General features: G+C 43.7%; 1 protein-coding gene across 6 annotated transcripts in view; it reads left to right on the top strand.

Annotated features, from left to right (window-relative positions):
* Nucleotides 1–21,171, top strand: part of LOC122229688 (LIM domain containing preferred translocation partner in lipoma) — a 680,467-nt gene that overhangs the window by 180,550 nt on the left and 478,746 nt on the right. The window contains exon 1 of one of the 6 annotated variants that reach the window (XM_042955067.1): nucleotides 4,754–4,902. The exons of the other annotated variants lie outside the window; for them this stretch is intronic. Coding sequence (XP_042811001.1) covers nucleotides 4,876–4,902 — 27 coding nt within the window. The 5' untranslated portion in view covers nucleotides 4,754–4,875. Of the gene's footprint in view, nucleotides 1–4,753; nucleotides 4,903–21,171 lie in introns of those variants that run through there. 6 annotated transcript variants of the gene reach the window in all.

Raw genomic sequence — 21,171 nt, 5'->3', positions numbered from 1 at the left:
TCTTTTGCGGCTAACCAGCTCATAACTGCACTTCTCAGCTAGGTCTGCTGTATTCGATGTCATCTATGAGAAGACTTGCGCCAAAAAGAGGTGACACAGTCAATACGGTGGGCCTAACTGCAGACCCTGCACTGTAGCAACTTTGTAGAAGATTTTATACCAGCACTTAAAGTACTGTAAACATTTGTTTTGCTGAATATTTCAGTAATTGTGTTGGTATGTTATTTCTATGATCTTGAACTTAAACATGACTTTAGTTACAGAGACCTTTGAAAACATTAAAGTCTCTTGCTGTGCCCCATATTTGTAGGACTTAACAGTTTAGAATTGAGTGGAAATGATGGTATTACATTAACATGTTTTTTTCATTAATATGGTTTTTAAAGCTAATATTCACACACATCAAATAAGAACATGTCATGTATAAACAAGGTGGGTGATGCACAGCCTGTGAAACTCCTCTATAATTAGATCAGAATGGCAGCCACTTGTTTAGATTTTATTCTCATTCCTACAAAAGAGATGGTTACAAAAAAAAACAGTAGTGGGGGCGCCTGGGTGGCTCAGTCGGTTAAGCATCTGACCTCGGCTCTGGTCACGATCTCACTGTCCGTGGATTCAAGCCCCACTTCGGGTTCTGTGCTGACAGCTCCGAGCCTGGAGGCTGCTTCGGATTCTGTGTGTGTCTCTCTCTCTGCCCCTCCCCTGCTTGTACTGTATCTCTCTCTATCTCTCTCAAAAATAAATAAACATTAAAAAATTAGAAAACAAAAAAAAACTCTGTAGTGGCCAAAAATACATGAATGGCTCCTGCCCATCTTTTGGTCCCTCTCTAGTCCATAAAATACTCCTGCAAAAATTCCGTTCCGATATATTTCCTGTACTTTCGTGGATAAATATGTTAGAAAAGAATGTTCTGTAGGCATGTAATATCAAAGTTTTGGTAGCTCTGTTAGGAAGAGGTCTGAGTTGTTCATGTAGAAGCTGCAGTTCATTAACTTTTCTCCAAATACCAGTTGTTAAATATTAATAGAGTAAGCTTTGAAAAGTGGCTGTGTGTCCCCCTTCTGCACTGAACCCATCTTGAAACCACAAATAGGAGTTTAAACAAGCCTTGAAAGGTTAAGAAACAATTGCTCTCAAGAAAGGCGACTTTTACCTATATCTGCTCCATCCATCCTCTGTATTTTGGAGCTCGGGATGGGTGTGAGAAGGGAAAGATAAAAACTGCTCAAATAACCTTTGGAGGGTAGAGAAGGACATATTCTCAGGGCACGCTGCAGAAATTTAAAATAATCTGGTGGTAATAATTGGTATCGGTGGCAGTAATGAAGAAAGAATAACAGTTTAAGTAAATAATTAGACTTGACAGTAGATGTGTCAACAGGTACCCACTTAATGAGCGTAATCATTGTTTTTCTCCGCTTTCAACGTTGATCCACTGACTGTGGTGTGTTCCCTGTTCCACTTCCAAACCAAATCTATTTAAAGCTGCGCTTCATGGAATCTGAAACCCTGCACCCTGTTTACTATTTAGAGCTGATACCCAGTGTTCTTCAATAGGCAAGATCTGTACTTGAACGAGAATAGGCTTCTGGCCTCCTGTAGGCCGTTGATTATCCTTGTTTTCCACCGGGTGATTCATTAGCAAGGATGAATAATACTGAATTAATTATCATGGACTTGTCTATATTGCTAGAGTGAATTGTTGATTATAATTTGATGGAAACAGCCCTCCTGTACCTTAAATTAAATTAATCAGTTACTGCTTTTTTGAGGTGGAGGAAGAGGCAGTGATATTATAATACATGAGATGATTTTCTTAGTTACCTGGATAGAATTGCATTGTTTGGGGGAGTGAAGCCATGTGTTTTATGTTATGTTGTGTGAAGCAGAAGTCATGAGAATCTAATTCTAATCCCAGCTCTGGCTGTGTCACCTTGGCAAGTCACTTTCCCTCTCCAGGGGTCCATTTCAGCATCTAACAACAGATGGAGTTGGACCAGTTGATCATGGCATTACTTCTAGTCAAATGTCCTATTGTCTGTGATTTTGTTTCTTAGCCAGTCTTTTCTTTCTCCTCCTGTCATTTTTCCAAAGTCATAGGAAAGTCTTATGACTCTGCTACGGAGCCAGTGCTGGGAAGTCAGTATCTCTATTATCCTTGGTTCTTTAACGTACCAGAAGAGCAGTTTATGATTTAAATTCTGTGTATACCATGATAGAGTGTTTATGCACGGATCATCCCTTATCGCCAGCAACGTTCAGTTTCTGGTTAGAAAAGAGAAACAAAAATCCATCTTCCTTCTTGTTTTTCTACTCCATAATCTGGGTCTCATTTCTAGAGGGTCTAGGACACTTATCCCCTGGTTATGTTGATGGGTTCCTCTTCTGTTGTTGACTTTTCCAGGTTGAGTCATTGACCTGTAAGGAGAGGTCAGAATGTCAAAGCCAGAGGGGACTTTAAGAACCAATCGAGCCAGATTCCCTCCTTTCAGAGACTGAGATTTGTGGTCAGGGAGGGAGTCCGATTTGTCTGAGATATTAGTGGCAGATCTTGGTCTAGAACTTTTCTTCTGACTCCATAGTTGTAGCTCTGTTTCAGGAGAGCTGTCTCTTTCTATAAACTGTCCTTTCTGTTCCCAATATTTAAAGGGCCAATGTCTTTTGGGCAAAACCCGTCTCAGTGTCAATGCAGGGATGCAAGATGCTTTTAAAGCAAAAATGGATTCCAGGCATCTTTGTTAATTCCTTGGGGCAATGGAGTAGAGAATTCTGGCTGGCTTCTGCTGACTGTTTTTTATTAGGAGACTATGGATTCCCCTGCAATCTTTCCTGTAAAAGATTACTTGACCCTGACATCACCACTGTTTCCTCCACCCGCCTCCTGCCCTTTTTTGATCCAGTGAATTATAGGAAGCTGGGGATGAGCTCCTAGCTGGCTGTTTACTGTGCATAGTTGGGAACATTAATAAAGGGAAGACGGATGAAGGATTGATAAGCAAGAGGACAGGAGAGTAATAGCCAACACAGTGAAATCTAGTTCAAGGCCTGTAATTCCTAGGTGTAGTGCTACACAAGATTAATAGCAGCGTCTCTCATTCTTTCAGACTTTCTCTCTGCTTTGTTCTTATGGGACTGGGCTGGGCCTGAAAAGCAGCTGGAATGATCTTTGCCAAAACCAAACTCATGTCTTCATGAGATTTCCAGGTCCAGAGAAGAGAGTAGTAATTATCCATCATTGAGAAGATAATTTAGAAGCCACTGGATCTAAACACTTATCTTGGACCTCCTAATACTGAAATACAGAGTGTGGAAATCATTTTACTGAGTCTGAAGTTCATTCCGGCTCTCATCAATGTGCTTTGACTCTGGTGAAGCCATGACCTTCCCTTGAACCTCAGTTTCTCCATCTCTGTGATGGGAAGAGAAGGAGGGGTGCAAGAGATGATGTCAAAGCTTCTCTCGTTCCTGATTTTCATGGGTCTCTGTTTAGTCTAAGGCCCCATGGCAAGTTCGCAGCTGAGCCAGGCCTTGAATTCAGAAGCGTCTCTGTGTGCTTTGGAATGCCCGTTACCATAACTTCTACTGCCCGTGGAGGTTCTAAACAGTGCCCTTGCATCTCTCAGCCTTTTAAAAATTAAATACATCTTTTTCCCCCCTCAGTTGACAAGTCTCTTTGATTTTGTCAAGGGACTTGCCTAAGGCAGTAGTTTTTAATTTGTGTGTGGTGCCTGTGTGTGAGGCACGGGGCGGGAGTAGAGGGAAGAAGATTATGGAATATTTAAAAACTGAGGGGAATCTTTGAAATAATTAGAAAATGCACATCTTCAGAGAATGCTGTCTATACTTTTAGGAGGTTTGTAGACCTTCTGAATGCCGATGGAGGTTCTAGGTTAAGCAAAAGATGTTCTTCGATGTTTGGCTAACATACATTTCCTGTTGCTGTTGGACTTTTCCGTAGTTCACCTATAGTTCTACTCTGAGTTTCCACCTCATTTGTGAGTGTGACCCTGGACATTTAAATGTGCTAAACTGTTGAGTGATATTTTAATATTGAAACCGCTGTTCTGCTAGCTTTACTCACTCACGCACTCACTCACTTGCTCACTCACACACATTAATTTTAACCCAGAATCAGCACATGATAGCCATTTTAGTATATTATTTCATTTAATCTCCCAAAACAAAACAAAAAAATTACTTTTTTTTCCATTTTTCACGTACAGAGACTGAGCTCAGAGTGGTTGATAATTTGCCTAAGCATACAGCTAATAAATAGCAAAGTCTGGATTTAAATCCAGATCTGGTCCTACATATGTGATTACCTCCAGAAACCATACTGAATATGAATAGGGACAATGAAAATTGCATAAACCGTAACAATCCCTGGTAGAAAATGGTGAATGGGCCCCAAAGGAGTGCAGCGAATGTGTGCTGTGGGAGTTCAGAGAGGGACAAGATCATATATCCTGAGTCATTATATGATAATTTATTAATTAAGTGCTTATCTGGCAGCTGCAGGCAGACTAAGAAATTTTGGACAGTTGTATAAAATGTATTCTAAATCACTCATTTTTTTTTTCCTTTTTCTTCAAACTTCAATCAGGCTAGTGGTCTCGGTTTCTTAATTTTTGTAAGTGAAGCGAGGAGGAGACCAAGAGAGATTAGAGTCCTAGCGCCCTGATACCTGTGAGCTGGTCATCAACTGAATCGGAATGTCAATGCTTTGGGGAATCCGTTGGTTGTTTGCTCCCTGGTATACTGAGCGTGGGATTTTTAAACAGAGATAGACTTCTGACCGTGCACGGATCAGCACAAGTGCAGATGTGAGCAGCCAGAACCTGGATCGTGCCAAGATGTAATGTCTGCCACATGCGTGAAGCTCATGCATCGCGCTCGGTGAGGCACTGTGAATGTACGTGGGAGCCATGAGAGCGAAAGCTGGTGTCAGAGGTGGAAGAGGCCTCCGAGATGATCAGGGGCAATGCCTTCACCTCTCTCATGGGGAAACGGAGGCAGAATAAAAACCAGACTTCCTACCAACCTCTGCGGGGGGATCTACCTGAATTTTCTGTCTTCTATTGGCTAGCACTCACACAACAGAACACAACAGATAGGCTTGGTATACTGGGATTGGGAATCCTGCGGAACTCGTTGTGTGATCTTGAATACGTTACCTGATTTCTTTGGGTCTCGGTTTTGTTGTCTGTAAAATGGAAATCATGCCCCACCGACAGGACTGTTGTGAGGACAAGTTCAGTACACAGAGGCATATTGTTAATGTCATTGATAATCCTCGTCATAGCTGAAGAGACAGGCATGGTTGTCCTGTTTCTACAGACTCTATTTCCTGATTTCATCATGGTACTTTTTAGGTCCTTGCTTCTCAGGGTTTGGTCTGAAGACCAGGAACTTCAACATCACCTAGGAGCTTGTTCGAAATGCAGACTTTAGGCCACACTCCAGACTTCCTGAATCAGAATCTGCATTTTAACAAGATCCCCAGGTAGTTCCTTTGCTCATTAGAGTTTGAGAAGCATTGTTTTGTGCCTGAGATCAATGTCAAGGCTATTGGCCATGGCCTGGTGCCAGCTACTGGCACACTGCCAGCCTTCCCGGGGCATGCCTTACCCATGCCTTGTGATGGTGGGAGGGAAGCCTGTGAAGTTGCTCCCTGGGAATAACGGAAAACTGGGTTGAAGGAATCCAGCAGCCTTTATCTTTTCAACGCCCTTCATTTCCTCAGCAGTACGACTCACAGGGGTCAAACTGGGATTGGATCCCAGATCTTTCTGCTCACAAAGTCCATGTTCTTTTCATTAAACCATGATGTCTCAGTCAGGAGGAACGCTGGGCCGTGCGGATGAGAACTCTCCTTCCCCCCATAGTGCGAATGTTTCCACACTGGCTGTTTTACTCTATTACTCAATTCCTAGAGGGGAGGAATTAAAAAAAAATAATAATAATAAAAAAAAAGCTTGAGTCGAAAGCCAGGATCCTGCAGCTTAATCAGTTATTTTCGTTTTTTAATGAGGGTGAGTATTGTGAAATAAGTAATTATTAATTACTCAAAACTAATGAAATATTTTAGTTTCCTTGCTAAAAAAGCATATGGAAGCGAAAAGAAAGCATATGGGTGTTTTTCGGGAAGCATATTGGTGAATGGACAAATTACACAGTGCCAATGTGCCTTTGCTGCCTGGCTGGGGCCATCACTCTGTGTGCTGGCATCCGAGTCCTCGTGTGTTTAATGAGATTTTTAAAAATTCCCATCTGATGTGTGCCTTGGGTTGCCTCTGGAGTTACACAGCTCTGCCTCCCAATTTTCCTGCCATGATTTCACTGACTTTGCTAGTTGAGCGCCACCTGTTTTGAAGCTCTGCCAAAGGTGGCTTCCCCAGATGTACCCCATGCTCTGCTGTAGAATCAAGGGGTCGGCCCAGCTGATGGCTGCGTGTCGAGACTGTCCACCTGATGCTTTTGCACAGTGGTGAAAACAGTACCCTTTTAGACCGTAGGGCTGGATCTCCTTGCTCCGACTGGGGACTCTGGAGGAGACCTGGGTCAGCCATTGAATCTCTGCATTGCAGGTTTCTTCCCTGTGACGTCGGGATGGTGATGCCCGTGCTCCTTAGCTCACAGGCACGGCTGTTTATCCAATTTGTAGTCCATGACCTTTGCCCCTCCTCTCCTTTCCTTTATGTCTCCTGTCTCCTGCTACGTATTTAGTCAGTCTGGTAAATAGCTTGATGGATTTGGAAGAGGTTGAAACTATTTTCGCTGCTCTGGGGATTGCATACTTCTAGACTTGGAATGATCAGATGCTGCATGATATGTTTGAGAAGGTTCTTGGCTGAGTGTCAGAAAAACTGAGGTTGCAGACCAGCCTGGCTTAATAAGCATTTACATAGCACCTACCGAGCAGGGTGGGTTGCTAAGAAATTGAAGAAGGGAGGTAGCAGGGATGTGGAGGTGAGTTTGAGTCAGGGCCAACCAAGACTCAGTGTGATGTGTGAGCTCAGTAATTACACTTTGTGAGTGAGAGAATTTTGAAGGCGTCTTTCTACCTGGGGGTTTCTTGTAGAAACTGGATTGGAGTCCGCTTTAAAAGATGGTTAAATGGACTTGGATGGGATGTTACAGGAAGTGGAGGGGAAGCCTCTGTCAGGCAAGACCCAGAAGCAGGTGACTACCAGCCATGTCCAGAGAACAGGAAATGGCTAACAGAAATCTTCACTCAAGAGAAATCACTTCTGTTTTGGTGGGACTGTGTCTACCCATCTGCAAAACGTGAGCATTGGACAAGATGGCTGTCAAGAAGCTTCAACTCCAACTGGAATTATGTAAGATCTCCTATCATGGAGCCAGATAAGCCATTGAGCTCGACCCTGACAGCTGATAGAGTCAGTGGGACAGGGCCATCTTCCTACTACCCCACATGGCATCATGATGAGGGACGGGTGGAGGTGACCATTATTAATCTCACCTTTAAAACTTTTTTGATGCTTATATTTGAAAGAGAGAGAGAGAGAGTGGGGTGGGGGGAGAGAGACACACACACAGAATCTGAAGCAGGCTCTAGGCTCCGAGCTGTCAGCACAGAGCCCGACGTGGGACTCAAACCTGCGAACCCTGAGATCATGACGTGAGCCGAAGTGGGACACTTAACTGACTAAGCCACCTGGGCACCCCTATTCTGGCCTTTAATGCATCAAACATAGACTGATCAAATGATCTGAGACATAAAACGAATAAGACATGGGACCATATAAGACACTGCTGACCCTTCTCCTGCATAGGACCAGCTCCTATAAAATGTCACCTCCCGCCATTTTGCCTGTGTGGGCCCTGCTCTCCTGCTTAAAGGACAGCTCGTATCCTACCTTTTACGGAAGCTTTCTTTCTCTACCTCTTGGCTCTGACATACACCGTCTTAGCCTTGGACTGTGTTATAATGAAACCCTATTTTCTATTGCCATCTTTTCATGTTTCCTCACACCCATCCTCTGCCCCTCCTGTACACATATTATAAGGCTTCTGAATCTCAGGACTGCGTTCTGCTTCTCCAAATTCCCGTCAACTCCTGGTAGTGCCTTATACATCGTGCTCAATAAAGAAACCTGTAACTATATTCTTCAACAGTTTTCCCCATTCTGTGTTGCTTGTGTTTAAGATGGCCATGACACTTGGAGGCTTACAGAATTTCAGAAAGGGACCCAACAACTGCCTAGAGCCCTCTCCCAGGGAAGAAATGACTGACCATACTTTATCTGCCCAATCAGCAGTAGGTCTGAGAAGGGCGCCCCCGTCTGACCAAGCAGGAGAGGGAAGGTTACGCCTTGAGTTCCTGCTCACCACTCAGGCCTTGGCTGGGTTCCTCCTTTCTCTGAAGACCTTTAGGAATAAAGACGGTACACACAGCACTATGGCTGTGTGGAGCAGAGAGAAACAAGCGGACGTTTCCTGGGTATCTGTTATGTGGCAGTCTTCGTGACAGGCGCTTTCACCTCCGTTAGCTCGGTCTGTCGTCGTAAGCTAGAATTTACACTCCGCGTGAGGGAGACAGTTGCAAACGGGATATTTAGCAAAAGCCCCTCCTTAGAAGCTCTGATGAGCACACTGTGCTGGGGAGGCGCTTGTGATCAAGACTGAGCAAGACTGGGGTGGGAGGGCCTGTGTTCTCCTAAGTACATAGCGGAGTCTTGGGAGATCCAGACTCGTGTCTCACACATGACTGTTGGCCTTATTGGCTCCTACTTGCTCTTATTACATCTTCCTCCTTCGTTTCCCCAAACCTGCAATCCTCTGACTCTATATTTCTTCCCCCTGCTCGCTTTCCTTTTCCCCATCTCTCCTTCTTCTGAGTTAACCCTGGGCAGCCCGAGGTTCCGTAGGCTCTCCAATAGCAGAGTTCTCTGTACTGGACTGTGAAAATGCTGGCAGGGAAGATGAGACACAGATCTGTTAAATACATAGTAAAAATAGCTTATGATCTATGGGATTCGGTATTAAGCAAGATGATATTAACGAGGTTTGAGTGCTGTTCTGAAATGAGGCAGCTGCACACGCACATTGGCTGCTTTTCCTCCCTACCTCTGGCAGCTTGTGAGAAGTGTTGCCATGACAGTCCTTGGGCTCTGTTTAGATCAGCTATTTTCTGAAGGAGCCCCTGACCTTCCCCACAATAGAAACCGTCGATGTGGTCATGTCAGTGCCTCTTCAGACGCTGTGTGACTGGTGAGCCCCAGTTGTCACTTGGAAACTGTTGGAAGCTGTAGGTCAGGACACAGACATTGAACGCTTGGGAGTAGGAAGGGCTTTTCAATATCCTCCACTCATTTGCTGGGTGAGGATACTAAGGCCCACTGAGTGGCAGTGACTTGCTCAAGGTTACAGAGTGCAGTAGGGACAAGGGATGGGAACTTGGATCTCCTGATTTCTCCTGTTCCGACTGTGCCACACGTCCCCTGCCCGAGGGCTGTGGATGGAGATGAGCCAGGCCTGGGGACGTCACTGTCCCTAAGGATGGGCAGAGGAGTTGAACTGGGAGAGGAACTCCATTCAGAGGAAGGAATGAGGAAATGGTGGGGAGTTACAGAAAGTGTTGGCTGACAGATACCCCGGAGTGAATGCCTGAGGTGCCACTCAGCAGTGCCCATCGGCAGAGACACTTTCCTATCAGATGCCACAGATGAGGTCATGGCAGGTAGATGCTTAAAGGGGCAGGGGACAATCATGTCATGGTCTCTATTGCTCTGAACCCTTTCCTGACCTCTCATAGGACCTCACATGAGACTACCATGAGAGACATTGTCAGCACTGTCCTTTCTTGGTGGGTACTTGATTATGTAGTGTGAAATATTCTTAAGGTAGTTTGCATGTGAAATGCTGTCTTTTCCACAAGATTACAGGGGCCTAGGGGATAGAAGCGATTTTTCTCCCTTTCTTTTTTTCGTCTCTCTTCCTCTCCCTCCTGCCCTCCCTCCCCCTTGCCTTTCAAATATGGCACCTGACACGGATCCAAGTCACTATGATGAGCATACAGTAAATTTTTGTTGAGTTGAACTTGGTTGAATTCACATTGACCTCTTCCAAGTTTTCTTAGTTGGCAATGAAAGTTGGCAAATGATGAGTTTGGGGAACAGTGTTCTCACCAACTTGGATTCTGTATGACTTCTTGTATGGTCTTAATTTCCATAAAACCCAGTATGCTGTCCAGTGTTATCCTCGTTCTGCAATGACGAAACGAGTCAAGGAACCAGCTCAGACTCACTTCAAGTAATAAATGGTAGAGACTTGATTTGAATCTAGGCCTTCTGTCTTCAAATAATGTAACATTCCATTCTGCTCTTCCCCACTACTTGTGGAGGGGCTTTGTTTCATAGACAGTGGTTCAGCCTTCTATGGTGGAGTCTCCAACCTTTTAAGGTTGCAACCTACCCCCTTAAGAGTTTGGGAAAATAATTACGAGACCTTGTGTTCAAACAGTGATTGTTAAAGTGCTTTGGACAACATCGTAGCTGATTTTTTTTTTTTTCAGTAAGCCAGGGAAAAATGGTGCACTTGTATATTCTTTAATTTGTTTAGTTTGAGATAAACTTTAGTGTGTAAGAGTTTTTAAACTTTTAATACATTTGGATACATACAGGATAGGGGGACGAATGGTCTTCTGCACTAAATGAATTGACTAATTTAGCAGAGAACAAAGTTAGACCACTATTTTCGGTTATAAAAGAAGGATGTAAGGATTTTGGATGCTGTGGTGAAAGCCAGGATTTTGGTTGATATTGTTGTTTTCTAGGTTCCTGTCAACATTTGACATATTCATTACATGATATCCATTATGCTTTCCTAACTTCTGTAGGATTTGGATGAGTTGGATTGATAACATTCTGCATCCTTTCTGAAATACATAAATAATTTATGTATGTGGTCAGGAAGAACAACTTCGCCTAATTTAAATTTCAGAATAGAGGCAAGGCTTATTTGTAGTGAGTATAATATCTGACATATATCATGTTTCCTTTTCATATCTAACTTTCTAGGTGTTTAAGGAGGAGGATGAGTTGAATAATAATAGTATCATGTCCAGAGAGAAAGCTGAATATATAAGACAAATATGTTTGTGAAATCTATTTCTGTATTGTGTGTGTGTGTGTGTGTGTGTGTGTGTGTGTGTGTGTGTGTGATTATCTTATGGTCTTTTTATAAAGTTGTCTATACTTTGAAAGTGCATAATAACTTTGGAATTACCAAAGGAAAAATTGAAATTTAAACTTGAATGTTCAGGGAGATAAATATTTTACCTTTTGTTTTAGCGTTGTAGGTAAAGTTAAGAAGTTAGACAATTGTATAGTTTGGTGTTAGATGGAAATCAAACACTATATTTTCTTTGAGGAGAAAGTTTGTCTTGGGTATCTGAGTATTCTTGCAATCTTTCTAAAAATTTTTGGTCCCCATGGATGCCCATACTTTAATTCCATTGAGTCACTTTACTCTGAACAATGGCTAAGAGAACATGTGATTTACTATAAATAATGCACTCTAAATAAATAAAAGGAAAAAAGAAAAACAAAAAAAGCAGGACTCTGTCTTTCCGTCTCGTACGTTTGAGGCAGTTGACCTTGCTTTAGAGTTGCATAGGTCTGTGTCTGTCTTTAAGCAGATTAGGACCACTCTGAAGGCAAGAGAAATGTTTTCTGCATGTTTGCAAGAACGGTTTTGTGAATTCAGGTGCAGGTAATTAAAACAACCTTGATAACATCCTTTGCTTGGGATTGACAGGCTTATTTGGAGTCTCTTTAGAAGGCATCCTATTACTCTTGAAACCCCTCTGCTTCATTGGCTTTATGTGGAGTGAAGAAACATTGTCCATCTGCCTACTTAACAAGAAAAAGGGGTGGTTTAGGAGTGCAGTAGCCTGTTTACACGCTGGCCCAAACTGTTACTGTAAGAAAAGGTTTCATATATTTCCAAATGTAACAGAGCTAGGAAAAATATACACATGTAATATATAGAGTGCATGTATATGTACATATATATATGATCTGTTCCTTGTCACAATATTTAACCCAAAGTGCTATTTACAGTAATGAATCAAAATGTCAGTTTTTAAAAATATGAAGTGTCAAAGTGTTCCCACATTGCAGGAAAGTTTGATGTGACAGTTTGTTAGTCATGTGACTATTATATCAAATGTGTCTCACAATGTTTTTGCTCAGTGTTCGCTTTTGTAGGCTCCTCACACTTCTCTTACTGAATTCCTAGTTCAAGTTACTAACCCAAGGAGCACATTTAGGTTACGTGTCTCCCACACCTCACAAATGCTGTGTTTTTCTGTACTTGAAACTGACTGGATTTCACATTATTTTTGAGCGGTTTGATTTTGTGCCTGACACATTTATGTATAGTGGCTAAAAAAAAATCCGGCTACTGTCACTTTGTTGTTTTCACTGCAGAACCATTACTTGAAACTGGGAGAATGGATGTTTTGTGTTTCCAGAAGTTGGGAGCCCCAAGGTATAATTTAGGTGTCCTTATTTGCTGTTGCCCACTCTTTCACCTTGGATGCATTTTTAAATTTTGCTTGGCACAATGATTATACCAACTTCTACATCCTGTTGAAAGGGCAGAATCATCGATCATAAATGTTTTATGTTTTGGGGGGCGCCTGGGGTGGCTCAGTTGGTTAAGCGTCTGACTCTTGATTTCGGCTCAGGTCGCCATCTCACAGTTCGTGGGTTCAAGCTCGGCATTGGGCTCTGTGCTGACGTTGTGGAGCCTGCTTGGGTTCTTTCTCTCTCTGTCTCTTTCTCTGTCTCTCTTTCTCTCTCCCTCTCTCTGCCCCTCCCTGCTCACACTCTCTCTGTCTGTCTCTCAAAAATTAACACACATTTAAAAAATAAATGTTTTATGTTTTGGAAAAGAGAGTATGATTTCTCTCAAGATGCTGATGGCTGTGATACTTGGTAGCTCTATGTCTATGAGCTGCGCTTTATCTTTGGCCCTCAGTTTCCCTGAAGAATTGTTAAGGTTGAAATTAGATTATATCAGCGAATTTTTAATCTATGCTTCAAGGAACCCCAGGGTCCTGAGTGGGTATTTGGCCTCAGATCCTGGGGTACAGGGTGAGCGAGGAGGACCCTGGGCCTTTCTACCTTGAGTAGCTGCACTCTTGAGATTTGTTTTAATTTAGTTTTCTATACTATTTCGCTTAAGTAAAAGTTTCCATTGCTTGCATAACCAGTTTGCCTACCAGCTGGCACCCAGTCCACAAGCTGGATTGGACTCAACATTCTTGGACTCTGTGGCTCATTTCCCAAGAGGTTTTGGTGGAGAAACACATCAACAGATGTTGGCCACTCTGGTATCGGGCTCCACCTGTGCATTCAGGAAGCCTGCGTGGAAGTTCTTTCAATGGCACAGATTCGAGGGAAGGGCCACTAACTGAGGTCACATTGGTGTTTGCATTTAATTCTTACATCTTTCTTGCCTTAATAGACTGACTTTCCAAGTCAGCAGTTTTCGGGTCAGGAAAGACCATGATTTACAATAAGTACAGGCAGAGGAAGGTATAGAATGTTTGCAAGTATTTCATCGGCTTCTGGTCAAGGACATGAATATTACTGTTTTGAAATTTTTTTTTAATTTATTTTTGAGAGAGAGACCGAGAGACAGAGAGTGAGAGGAAGACACAGGATCTGAAGCAGGCTCCAGGCTCTGAACTATCAGCACAGAGCCCAACACGGGGGCTTGAACTCACAAACCACAAGATCATGACCTGAGCTGAAGTCAGACGTTTAACCGACAGAGCCACCCAGGCGCCCCATGAATGCTACTCTTTAAGCTGGAGAGTTTTAGCTAGTGTGGGGAGGAAGGTGTGCATACGCCTGGATATTTCCCCTAGAATGGTATGGGAGGAAGATACAAAGTTGTGAATTAGCAAATCAGGCAGAGACTGTAAGAATGACAAATGACTAGGGCGCATGACTCAGTAACACTGTAGAAAAGCCTTGAAGTATGAGCATAATACAATTAAATTGGAGAAAATATTTCTCCTAGATGAAAACAACAAAACAAAACAAAACAAAATAAAATAAAACAAAACAAAACGAAAAACATGTCCTAAAGATGGCAGAGAGGAAGAATGGCTATTTTGCAAGATGCAGAAACATTATGTTCAAAGTTTCTCAGCAATCAGTTTATGGGATTAGTTTGATTTAACTCTTTCAATAGCTGGAATCCTTAAGGGAGACAGTGGTCAAGTCTACAGTTCTGTGCATGACACTTTCTTGTAGTGAAATGCCCCTCTGGTAATAAATCTCATGCAAACAGTGTGAGTCCAGAAGCAGCAGCAGAGTGCCAAGACAGAATGTTCTTGTACTGAGTCACATATCAGCCCCCGGGGATGCACCTGGGTTTATTTGGATGAGAGGGGAGGGATGACCCAAAATACGTGTCTAAGATAATGAGGGAAAAGCCCCGGAGTGATTCCTGGCTCATGCCCTGAAGAAACTGGTGAGATGAGGCAAAACGTTCTGAACACACGTTGAGCTCTAGAAATACAGTTTCATATCCGGCAGGAAGCATTCTCTGCATCGTTTTGTCACTGTGGAATACCGTACCGGGTTGTCAGGATGGGGGGAGGTGACACGAGGGTGAACCAAAACAAAAACACTCACCTGTCTTGTCCGTTTACTTATCTTACTTTTGCATTGACTCCTTTCTGCCCCTTTTTTTCTCTTTGGTAGAGCTTAAGGACCTTGACTTCAGAGCCTTGTCTTTGTTTCCCAGTTGCCTACACTCATGCCTGGCTCATCTATGAGCTCAATAAATACTTGCTCAATGGATGAGCAATACTGAAAGGTAGCATTACGGAGGGAAGACACATGACAGAAATCTGGAAAATTCTGACCTGGCCACTTCTGAACTCCCTGGGACTTTTACTTAATGCTTATTGAGTTAGGTATTATTCTGAGCACTTCGCATTATTAACTCACTCAATCCTCACAAGCACTCTCTGAGGAAGTTACTGTTACTTCTCCCATTTCACAGAGGGAAAATTGAGCACCAGAGACTTAACACAACTTGCTTCCAGGTCACATGTTCATAAGAGGGAAAGGCAGAACTGGAACTCAGGTAGTCTGTCTCCAGAAGCTGCTCTCTTCACCACTAAGCCGTATTGTCTCCGTGCAGTGAGTATAATTATACTTGCCTATTCTGTCTCCTAGCATGTTGCGAGGCTGACACAAGATGATAGGTGCGAAGTATTAACCACCCGGTGAAGGTGACACAGTACACAGATAGCTATACTTTAAAGTAAAAAGCAGAACCTTGGCGAGGAAGTTCAGAGAAGGAAAAAAACACTCCTTCCAACTTGGGTGGAGGGCGAGGGATTAAGGAAGGCTTCGTGGGGGAAGTGACATTTGGGTAAGCCTTGAATGAGTGGGATTTTGGTCAAGGGAGATGCTTTGTAAGCAAGTGGAAGGAGTGATAGAATCAAGGTACCAGCGTGCAGTGTGGTGGAAAAGAAGGTGTTCGTTCACCAAATGTTGATGAGGTTAGAGGATCCTGTGCGTTGGAGGGAGGGCGAGAAACAGTGAGTAGGGTATTGAATGGGAAGATGATAAAACATAGCAAAAAACACTAGAGCAGCCTCACATTCTTTCTGGGAGGTGACTGTAGGCAGGTGGGTGATCCCTGCCTTACCCATATCATCCTTTGAGTCATTTTCTTATGCGTGGTCCATCAATACTAGCCCAGGTTGACATCACTCTAAAAAGAGTGGTCGCATCAACCTGCAGAATACCTCATACTCTGGCGCCCTCTTAGGTATTGACAATGTACATTAGCTGCTTTTAGGGAACCCTCTGGGACAACATGCAGCTTGCTCTCCTTTGACTCTGGAACTTTGTTTTTGCCTTTGAGCAACCCTAGTCAACATCCCCTAGCAGGCGTACTTCAGGAGACCCCCAGCCATCGTGTCCATTGGCCAAGAAAAGATCATCTGAGACTAGAGCTAGATCCATTTTCGGGGCGGCCGAGAGTCCCATCTGAAAGAAGAAGTTGGAGCACTTTTGCCTGTAGAAATGACGTGTCATTTAGAAAGAAAGCTGTGCTCAAGATAAACTTGAGAACATGCAGCCCCTCTGAAAAGTAAGAGTGAGAAGCAGGAAGTGAGGGAGCCTGAGGTCTTCAAATGGAATGTGCAGAAGTGTGTTGGTTACCAACCACAGGAACTCCCCTAGCAGGCTGCCTTGTGAACATTTTTTGAGAAAACAGCCTCGGTGCCAGCAGTTCACCAACTGGCCCCAGAGAGGGCTCTGTGCCTATTTCCTTCTTCCTCCCAGGCATTAGCTTGAGAGGGAAGGGAAGGCTCTATTGAGTGTCGACACTGTCCCGGGCCTTTCACGAGGAGCGGTTGCATAAAATTACTTCACTTAATCCCCTCCACAATCGGACTAGGTCAGGATTATTAATCTCTGCTTTTCCACGGGAGGATGCTGAATCCCAGGGCACCTCACTTGTGCTGAGGTAGATCATGTTTTATGTCTTGAATCTTTGCCATGTTCCTTTACCTCCTTGTCTGTCTGGTGAATTTGGGTTCCTCCAGGTCGTAAAGGAGGTTCTCCTCTGAACAGCCTCTGTGCCACACGTGACCCGTTGTCTTGAGTTGCATGACGATCCTGTTCTTCGTGTGTGCGCCATTTCTCTCAAGGTTCGGTACTTGGGTCTGAGCGACTGTAGAGCCCACGTGCTTACACTGCCTTCCTTGCCTGCATTCAGCGTTCTCCACGGCAGGACTATAGGGAAACTTTTTAGACCCAGTCCCGCAGGGGACGCTGCCTCTCCAGCCCATCGTCCTAGATCTGCTTTGCTGACGTATTTTGAGTTCTCTAGATTCTGGGCCTCCTTCTTATTAATGTCATTTCCCAACTCCTGGAACCTACCTGTTACCTTCTCATTTATGAGGTCCTGTCAGAACTTTCAAGCAACCCTTTTCAAGTCTGGCCTGTGCTGGAATCACTTGGGGCACCTCACTCTCAGAGATGATGGTCCAGTGGGTCTGAGAGCATAGTGTGGGAGAATGTGTATTTCTGACGAGCTTCTGGATGATTCTGAAACTGTCGGTTTGTGGGCTCATTTTCATTAGCACGCCTTTTAAGTACAGTTCAAGACCCCTGTTCTCCAGGAAATTTAACTGACTGTCTTCACCCGTAGTGGTTTCTTTTTTTACTGTCTCTTTCTCTTTCTCCTTCTTTTGTATCTTCGTAAAACCCATCTCCTTCTTTATCTGAATCAGGTAACTTTTCATGCATGTAAGTCTCAGGGGCTCCGTTACTGACTTGTGGTGCCATCAACACTTTAGATAAGACAGACGACTTTGTATAAATGAACACAACTTTGGAAGGGGCGTCTTGAATCATGAATCCTGAGCTCACATCTTGTCATAGCCTCCATGAGCTTTGTGTTTTGGGGACAAATCATACCTTGTGGAGTTGAGTTTCCTCATCTCTAAAGTAATTGTCCCATTTCCTCTTGCGACAGAAGCTCATAGAAAAGATGAAATGAGATAGTGAATATATAAATTGCTGTCCAAGTGCAGTGACATTCATTGTAGATTATTGGTGCTGTTTTGTTTTGTAGAGTTGACTCATCCACTTTATCATTAATGATGAGGCATGAAGGAAATGCTGTTGTTTTCAATGAAATGCAGACTGGAGGGTGGGGCTGAAGGGACCCTGAGATTTTGAGAAAGCACCTTAGGTTCCTGGAAATGATTCTCACACCAACAGTTGTGAGCCTGTGCTCAGGACAGAAAAGCACCGTACCTTTATACTGTACTTTTTGCTTCCTGTGGACTATGGTAACAGTTACGAAAATTGTGTTCATGTTCTGAGCTTCTCGTGTAAACTTGAGAAGAGCAAGGGAATATTGATAGTGGTTGTCATTTCTAGGGGTTTGTAGGGGAATCGCTAGTGGGTAAATTGCTAAATCATTTAATTTCTGTTTTCTCTAATGAGAAGACCTAAAAAGGAAGTGTTCTCTCCTTGGTTTCCTTGAGAAAGCATATCCATCCCTTCAATGCTTGCTATGCCAAACCTAGACCTGGCACTGAGGACTGGGAGTGGGGTTGTATGTAATTTCTTCCTTCACAGAGTTTACAATCCAGTGGGAGGTCCAGTTTTACCAAGCTAATCCATGTAGGTGACAAAGAAGAGGTATAGGCAGCATGCCGTGGGAGCCCGGAGGAGGGTTCTGGTGGGTGTGGAATGGGGGAGAAGCTTCCTGAAGGAAGTGGCGTTTGAGCACACCTTTAAGAGCCGAAAGGAATTTGTTGAATGAACTTTTTAGGTCTGAACAAGCCAGATGAAGACACGGTGCGTTACTGCTCTAGGCATTTCCTATCGTGTTTTATTGCCAGGGCTATGGGAAAAGAGTCACTGCACAGAAACTTGAGAATATCTTCTTTGCAGATCTCCTGCTGGTAGTCTGGTCCATCTGACTATACTTATTTCTTTTAGTACATGTGTCACCTCCTTCTTTACTGGATGTTCCCTTTTGCAACTTCTGGGTTTGAGGTTTCTTTCCGGGTCATTGTCCTCTTTCCTGCAACATTGGCTTACTCCCTACTTCCCTGCTTCTTTGGGCCACCTCTTTCTCTTGTCCCCAAATACTTTAAAACCTTTCCCTTCCATCGTTTACTTCTTAGCTCGTGTTTTGACCTGCAGCGTTAATGGCAGCTTTTTAATTTCCTTGTATTGATTAGATTGATGTGTTTGCAACACGAAGGCACTGCTTTCTCTTCTCTGGGCTCTGGACCATCAAGTGTCTAATGCCAAGGCAGGTCAGTACTCATATGTATATCATGCCTTTGTGGCCGAGAGGAGAGAAGGTCACAGTGAAAGGAAAGGGGTTGTTAAAATCTGTTGGAACGAAACCTCAAGTGCCCAGCTTGCCTGAGAATGTGAGGTAGGCTTTCTATTCTGTGGCTGGCATATTAGAAACGTTTGATGTTTGGAGCATTACATTTTGATACTTTTAATAATGTAATATAACTTTACATCAACTGAATCCAGGCAATTTCACCATCCACTCCATTATTAATTCCAGATGGGAAAATTCATTAGGGTTCAAATTTTGTTTGATGCCCAACTGTTTCTTAAATTATTATTACAATTATTATCTATTTATTTTTTTACAACTGATGGGAAGGGAAATTTAACAGCTGTGTGATTAGCAGGGCATGAAATTAAAAATGTTTTGCACAGAATCAAGAGGTTGTTTACTACAGAATTCCTCATCTGAGAATTAAGTATCATTAAGATTGGCCACAAGATGCTCTCTTTCACCATTTAAGTTCGATTTTTCGCATCCAGTCCTTCACTAAAAGGCCTTTAACCTTTTCTAGAAGGCAAACGCTGGTCAGATCATCAGAAAGCATTTCCAATGTTCACAGTCAAGGTAACAACCCCGTTTCTGTCACTCACAAAACAATAGTGCTACCGGAAGTTCAGCCTCACTGCTCACGGCATGGATTGAGCAAGTCCCAGTTGGCAGAGTCTGGTCCAGGAGAAAGGCTGCAGCCCGACCAGTGGCTTGAGTCTTCTCTCTCAAAATCCCAAGAGGGTCATCTTCCTATGACGTCTAGAATGTGGTGTTTCTGCGTACATTTGCCTTTACTCCCATGATGCCATTTCTTGGGCCCTTTTGCAGAAATCCCTCCCTTGGGTTGTAGAAAGTACCACATCCCGCCTCCTTTGGGTGGGATGCTGGCAGTCTTCTGCAGAAGTAGTGGAGCGTGATGGTCCAGCACATTCGCTGCTGGAGCCTCTCTACTGAATGCTGAGGCCAGTTCTTCTGTTTCCCCTGTCGACTTGCGTGAGCTCTCTGCACCCCCTTTGCCTCCTCCCTTTATTTAGAGGTGAAAACGCTGCCTACCTCCAAGGTTAGTTTGAGGACCCCAAGAGTGAATACCTGGAAAATGTTTATGGCTCTGCCCGACTTACAGTTTATGCTCAGTTACTGTTAGCTGCCTCCATTTTTTAAGGTAATGCGTTGTTCTGTGTGAGAAGGTCTTCAGTAAACATCCGGCATGGCCTTGCCTAGCTCTCAGCCTGGAATCTTTCATTTCCTCCTGCCTTCTTTGTCTTTAATAGAGTCTTTCCTGTATGATAATTATCTATATACTTGTATTAATTCTTTCTTTAGACAGGTTTTATCTCGATACACAATGAATTCAACCAGAGCTAGACCCGGTCTCTGCCCTCTTGAGAGATCTTTTCGCGGAGGGGAGTGGGGCTGGTGAAAGTTAATGCAGGTAACTCTTGCTGGAGAGAGAATTGCCTGGACTAGAAATCTCCCTGATAAGAGTTATGATACTTATTTGATTTTTTTAAAGTGATTTGTTTATTTTGAGAGAGAAGGAGACAGCATGAGTGCGGGAGGGGCAGGGGGAGAGAGAGACAATCCCAAGCAGGCTCTGTGCTGTCAGCACAAAGCCCCATGTAGGGCTCGAACTCACGAACTGTGCGATCATGACCTGTGCTGAAATCGAGAGTCGTATGCTTAACCGACTGAACCACCCAGTGCCCCGAGAGTAATCATATTTAGATTGCACCTCTGATTCAGGGATTTGTGGTCATTGAAGGAGAGAGATGTTAGTTTTGGTGGGGTTGGAGACAGATATGGAGAAAATGAAGGAAGTCTCCCTGGAGGAGTAAGCATTTAATGTGGGCCCTGAACACTGGGTGGAATTTGACCTGGTAGAAAAGGGGGAAAGTCTCCCCAGGAGGCTAAGTGAAGGGTGTGGACTGTGCTTGAATTTTTTGAGTTTCCTCTGTGCTGCCCTCTGGCTGCCATCCAGGCCCTTAGAAGAGCTGTTGCTGCAGGTGGAAAGCCAGTGAGTGTGTGAGTGACGCTCTCATAGTCTCCAGGTATTGTACGAAGAGGAGACAGAGGAGCCAGCCTCACGCACACCCCCCCCTCCCGCCCCGCACCTGGTGGAGTCTAAGTGTCTTCAAAAGGGGGTTTGCTTTTCGGCATGGGTGAGAGAGAGGAAGAGTAGGAGACACAGAGGCAGGAAATGCTGGATGGGTATAGAGGGATTATAATGAAAGGCTCTTGAGTGCTCTTTATCTTTTCCTTGCAGATCACTTTTAGGGGTGA

This window comes from Panthera leo, chromosome C2 (genome assembly GCF_018350215.1).
Source record: "Panthera leo isolate Ple1 chromosome C2, P.leo_Ple1_pat1.1, whole genome shotgun sequence".
Taxonomy (NCBI): Eukaryota; Metazoa; Chordata; class Mammalia; order Carnivora; family Felidae; genus Panthera; species Panthera leo.
The sequence above is the reverse complement of the archived record's forward strand: the minus strand, read 5'-3'. Positions and strand labels throughout refer to the sequence as shown.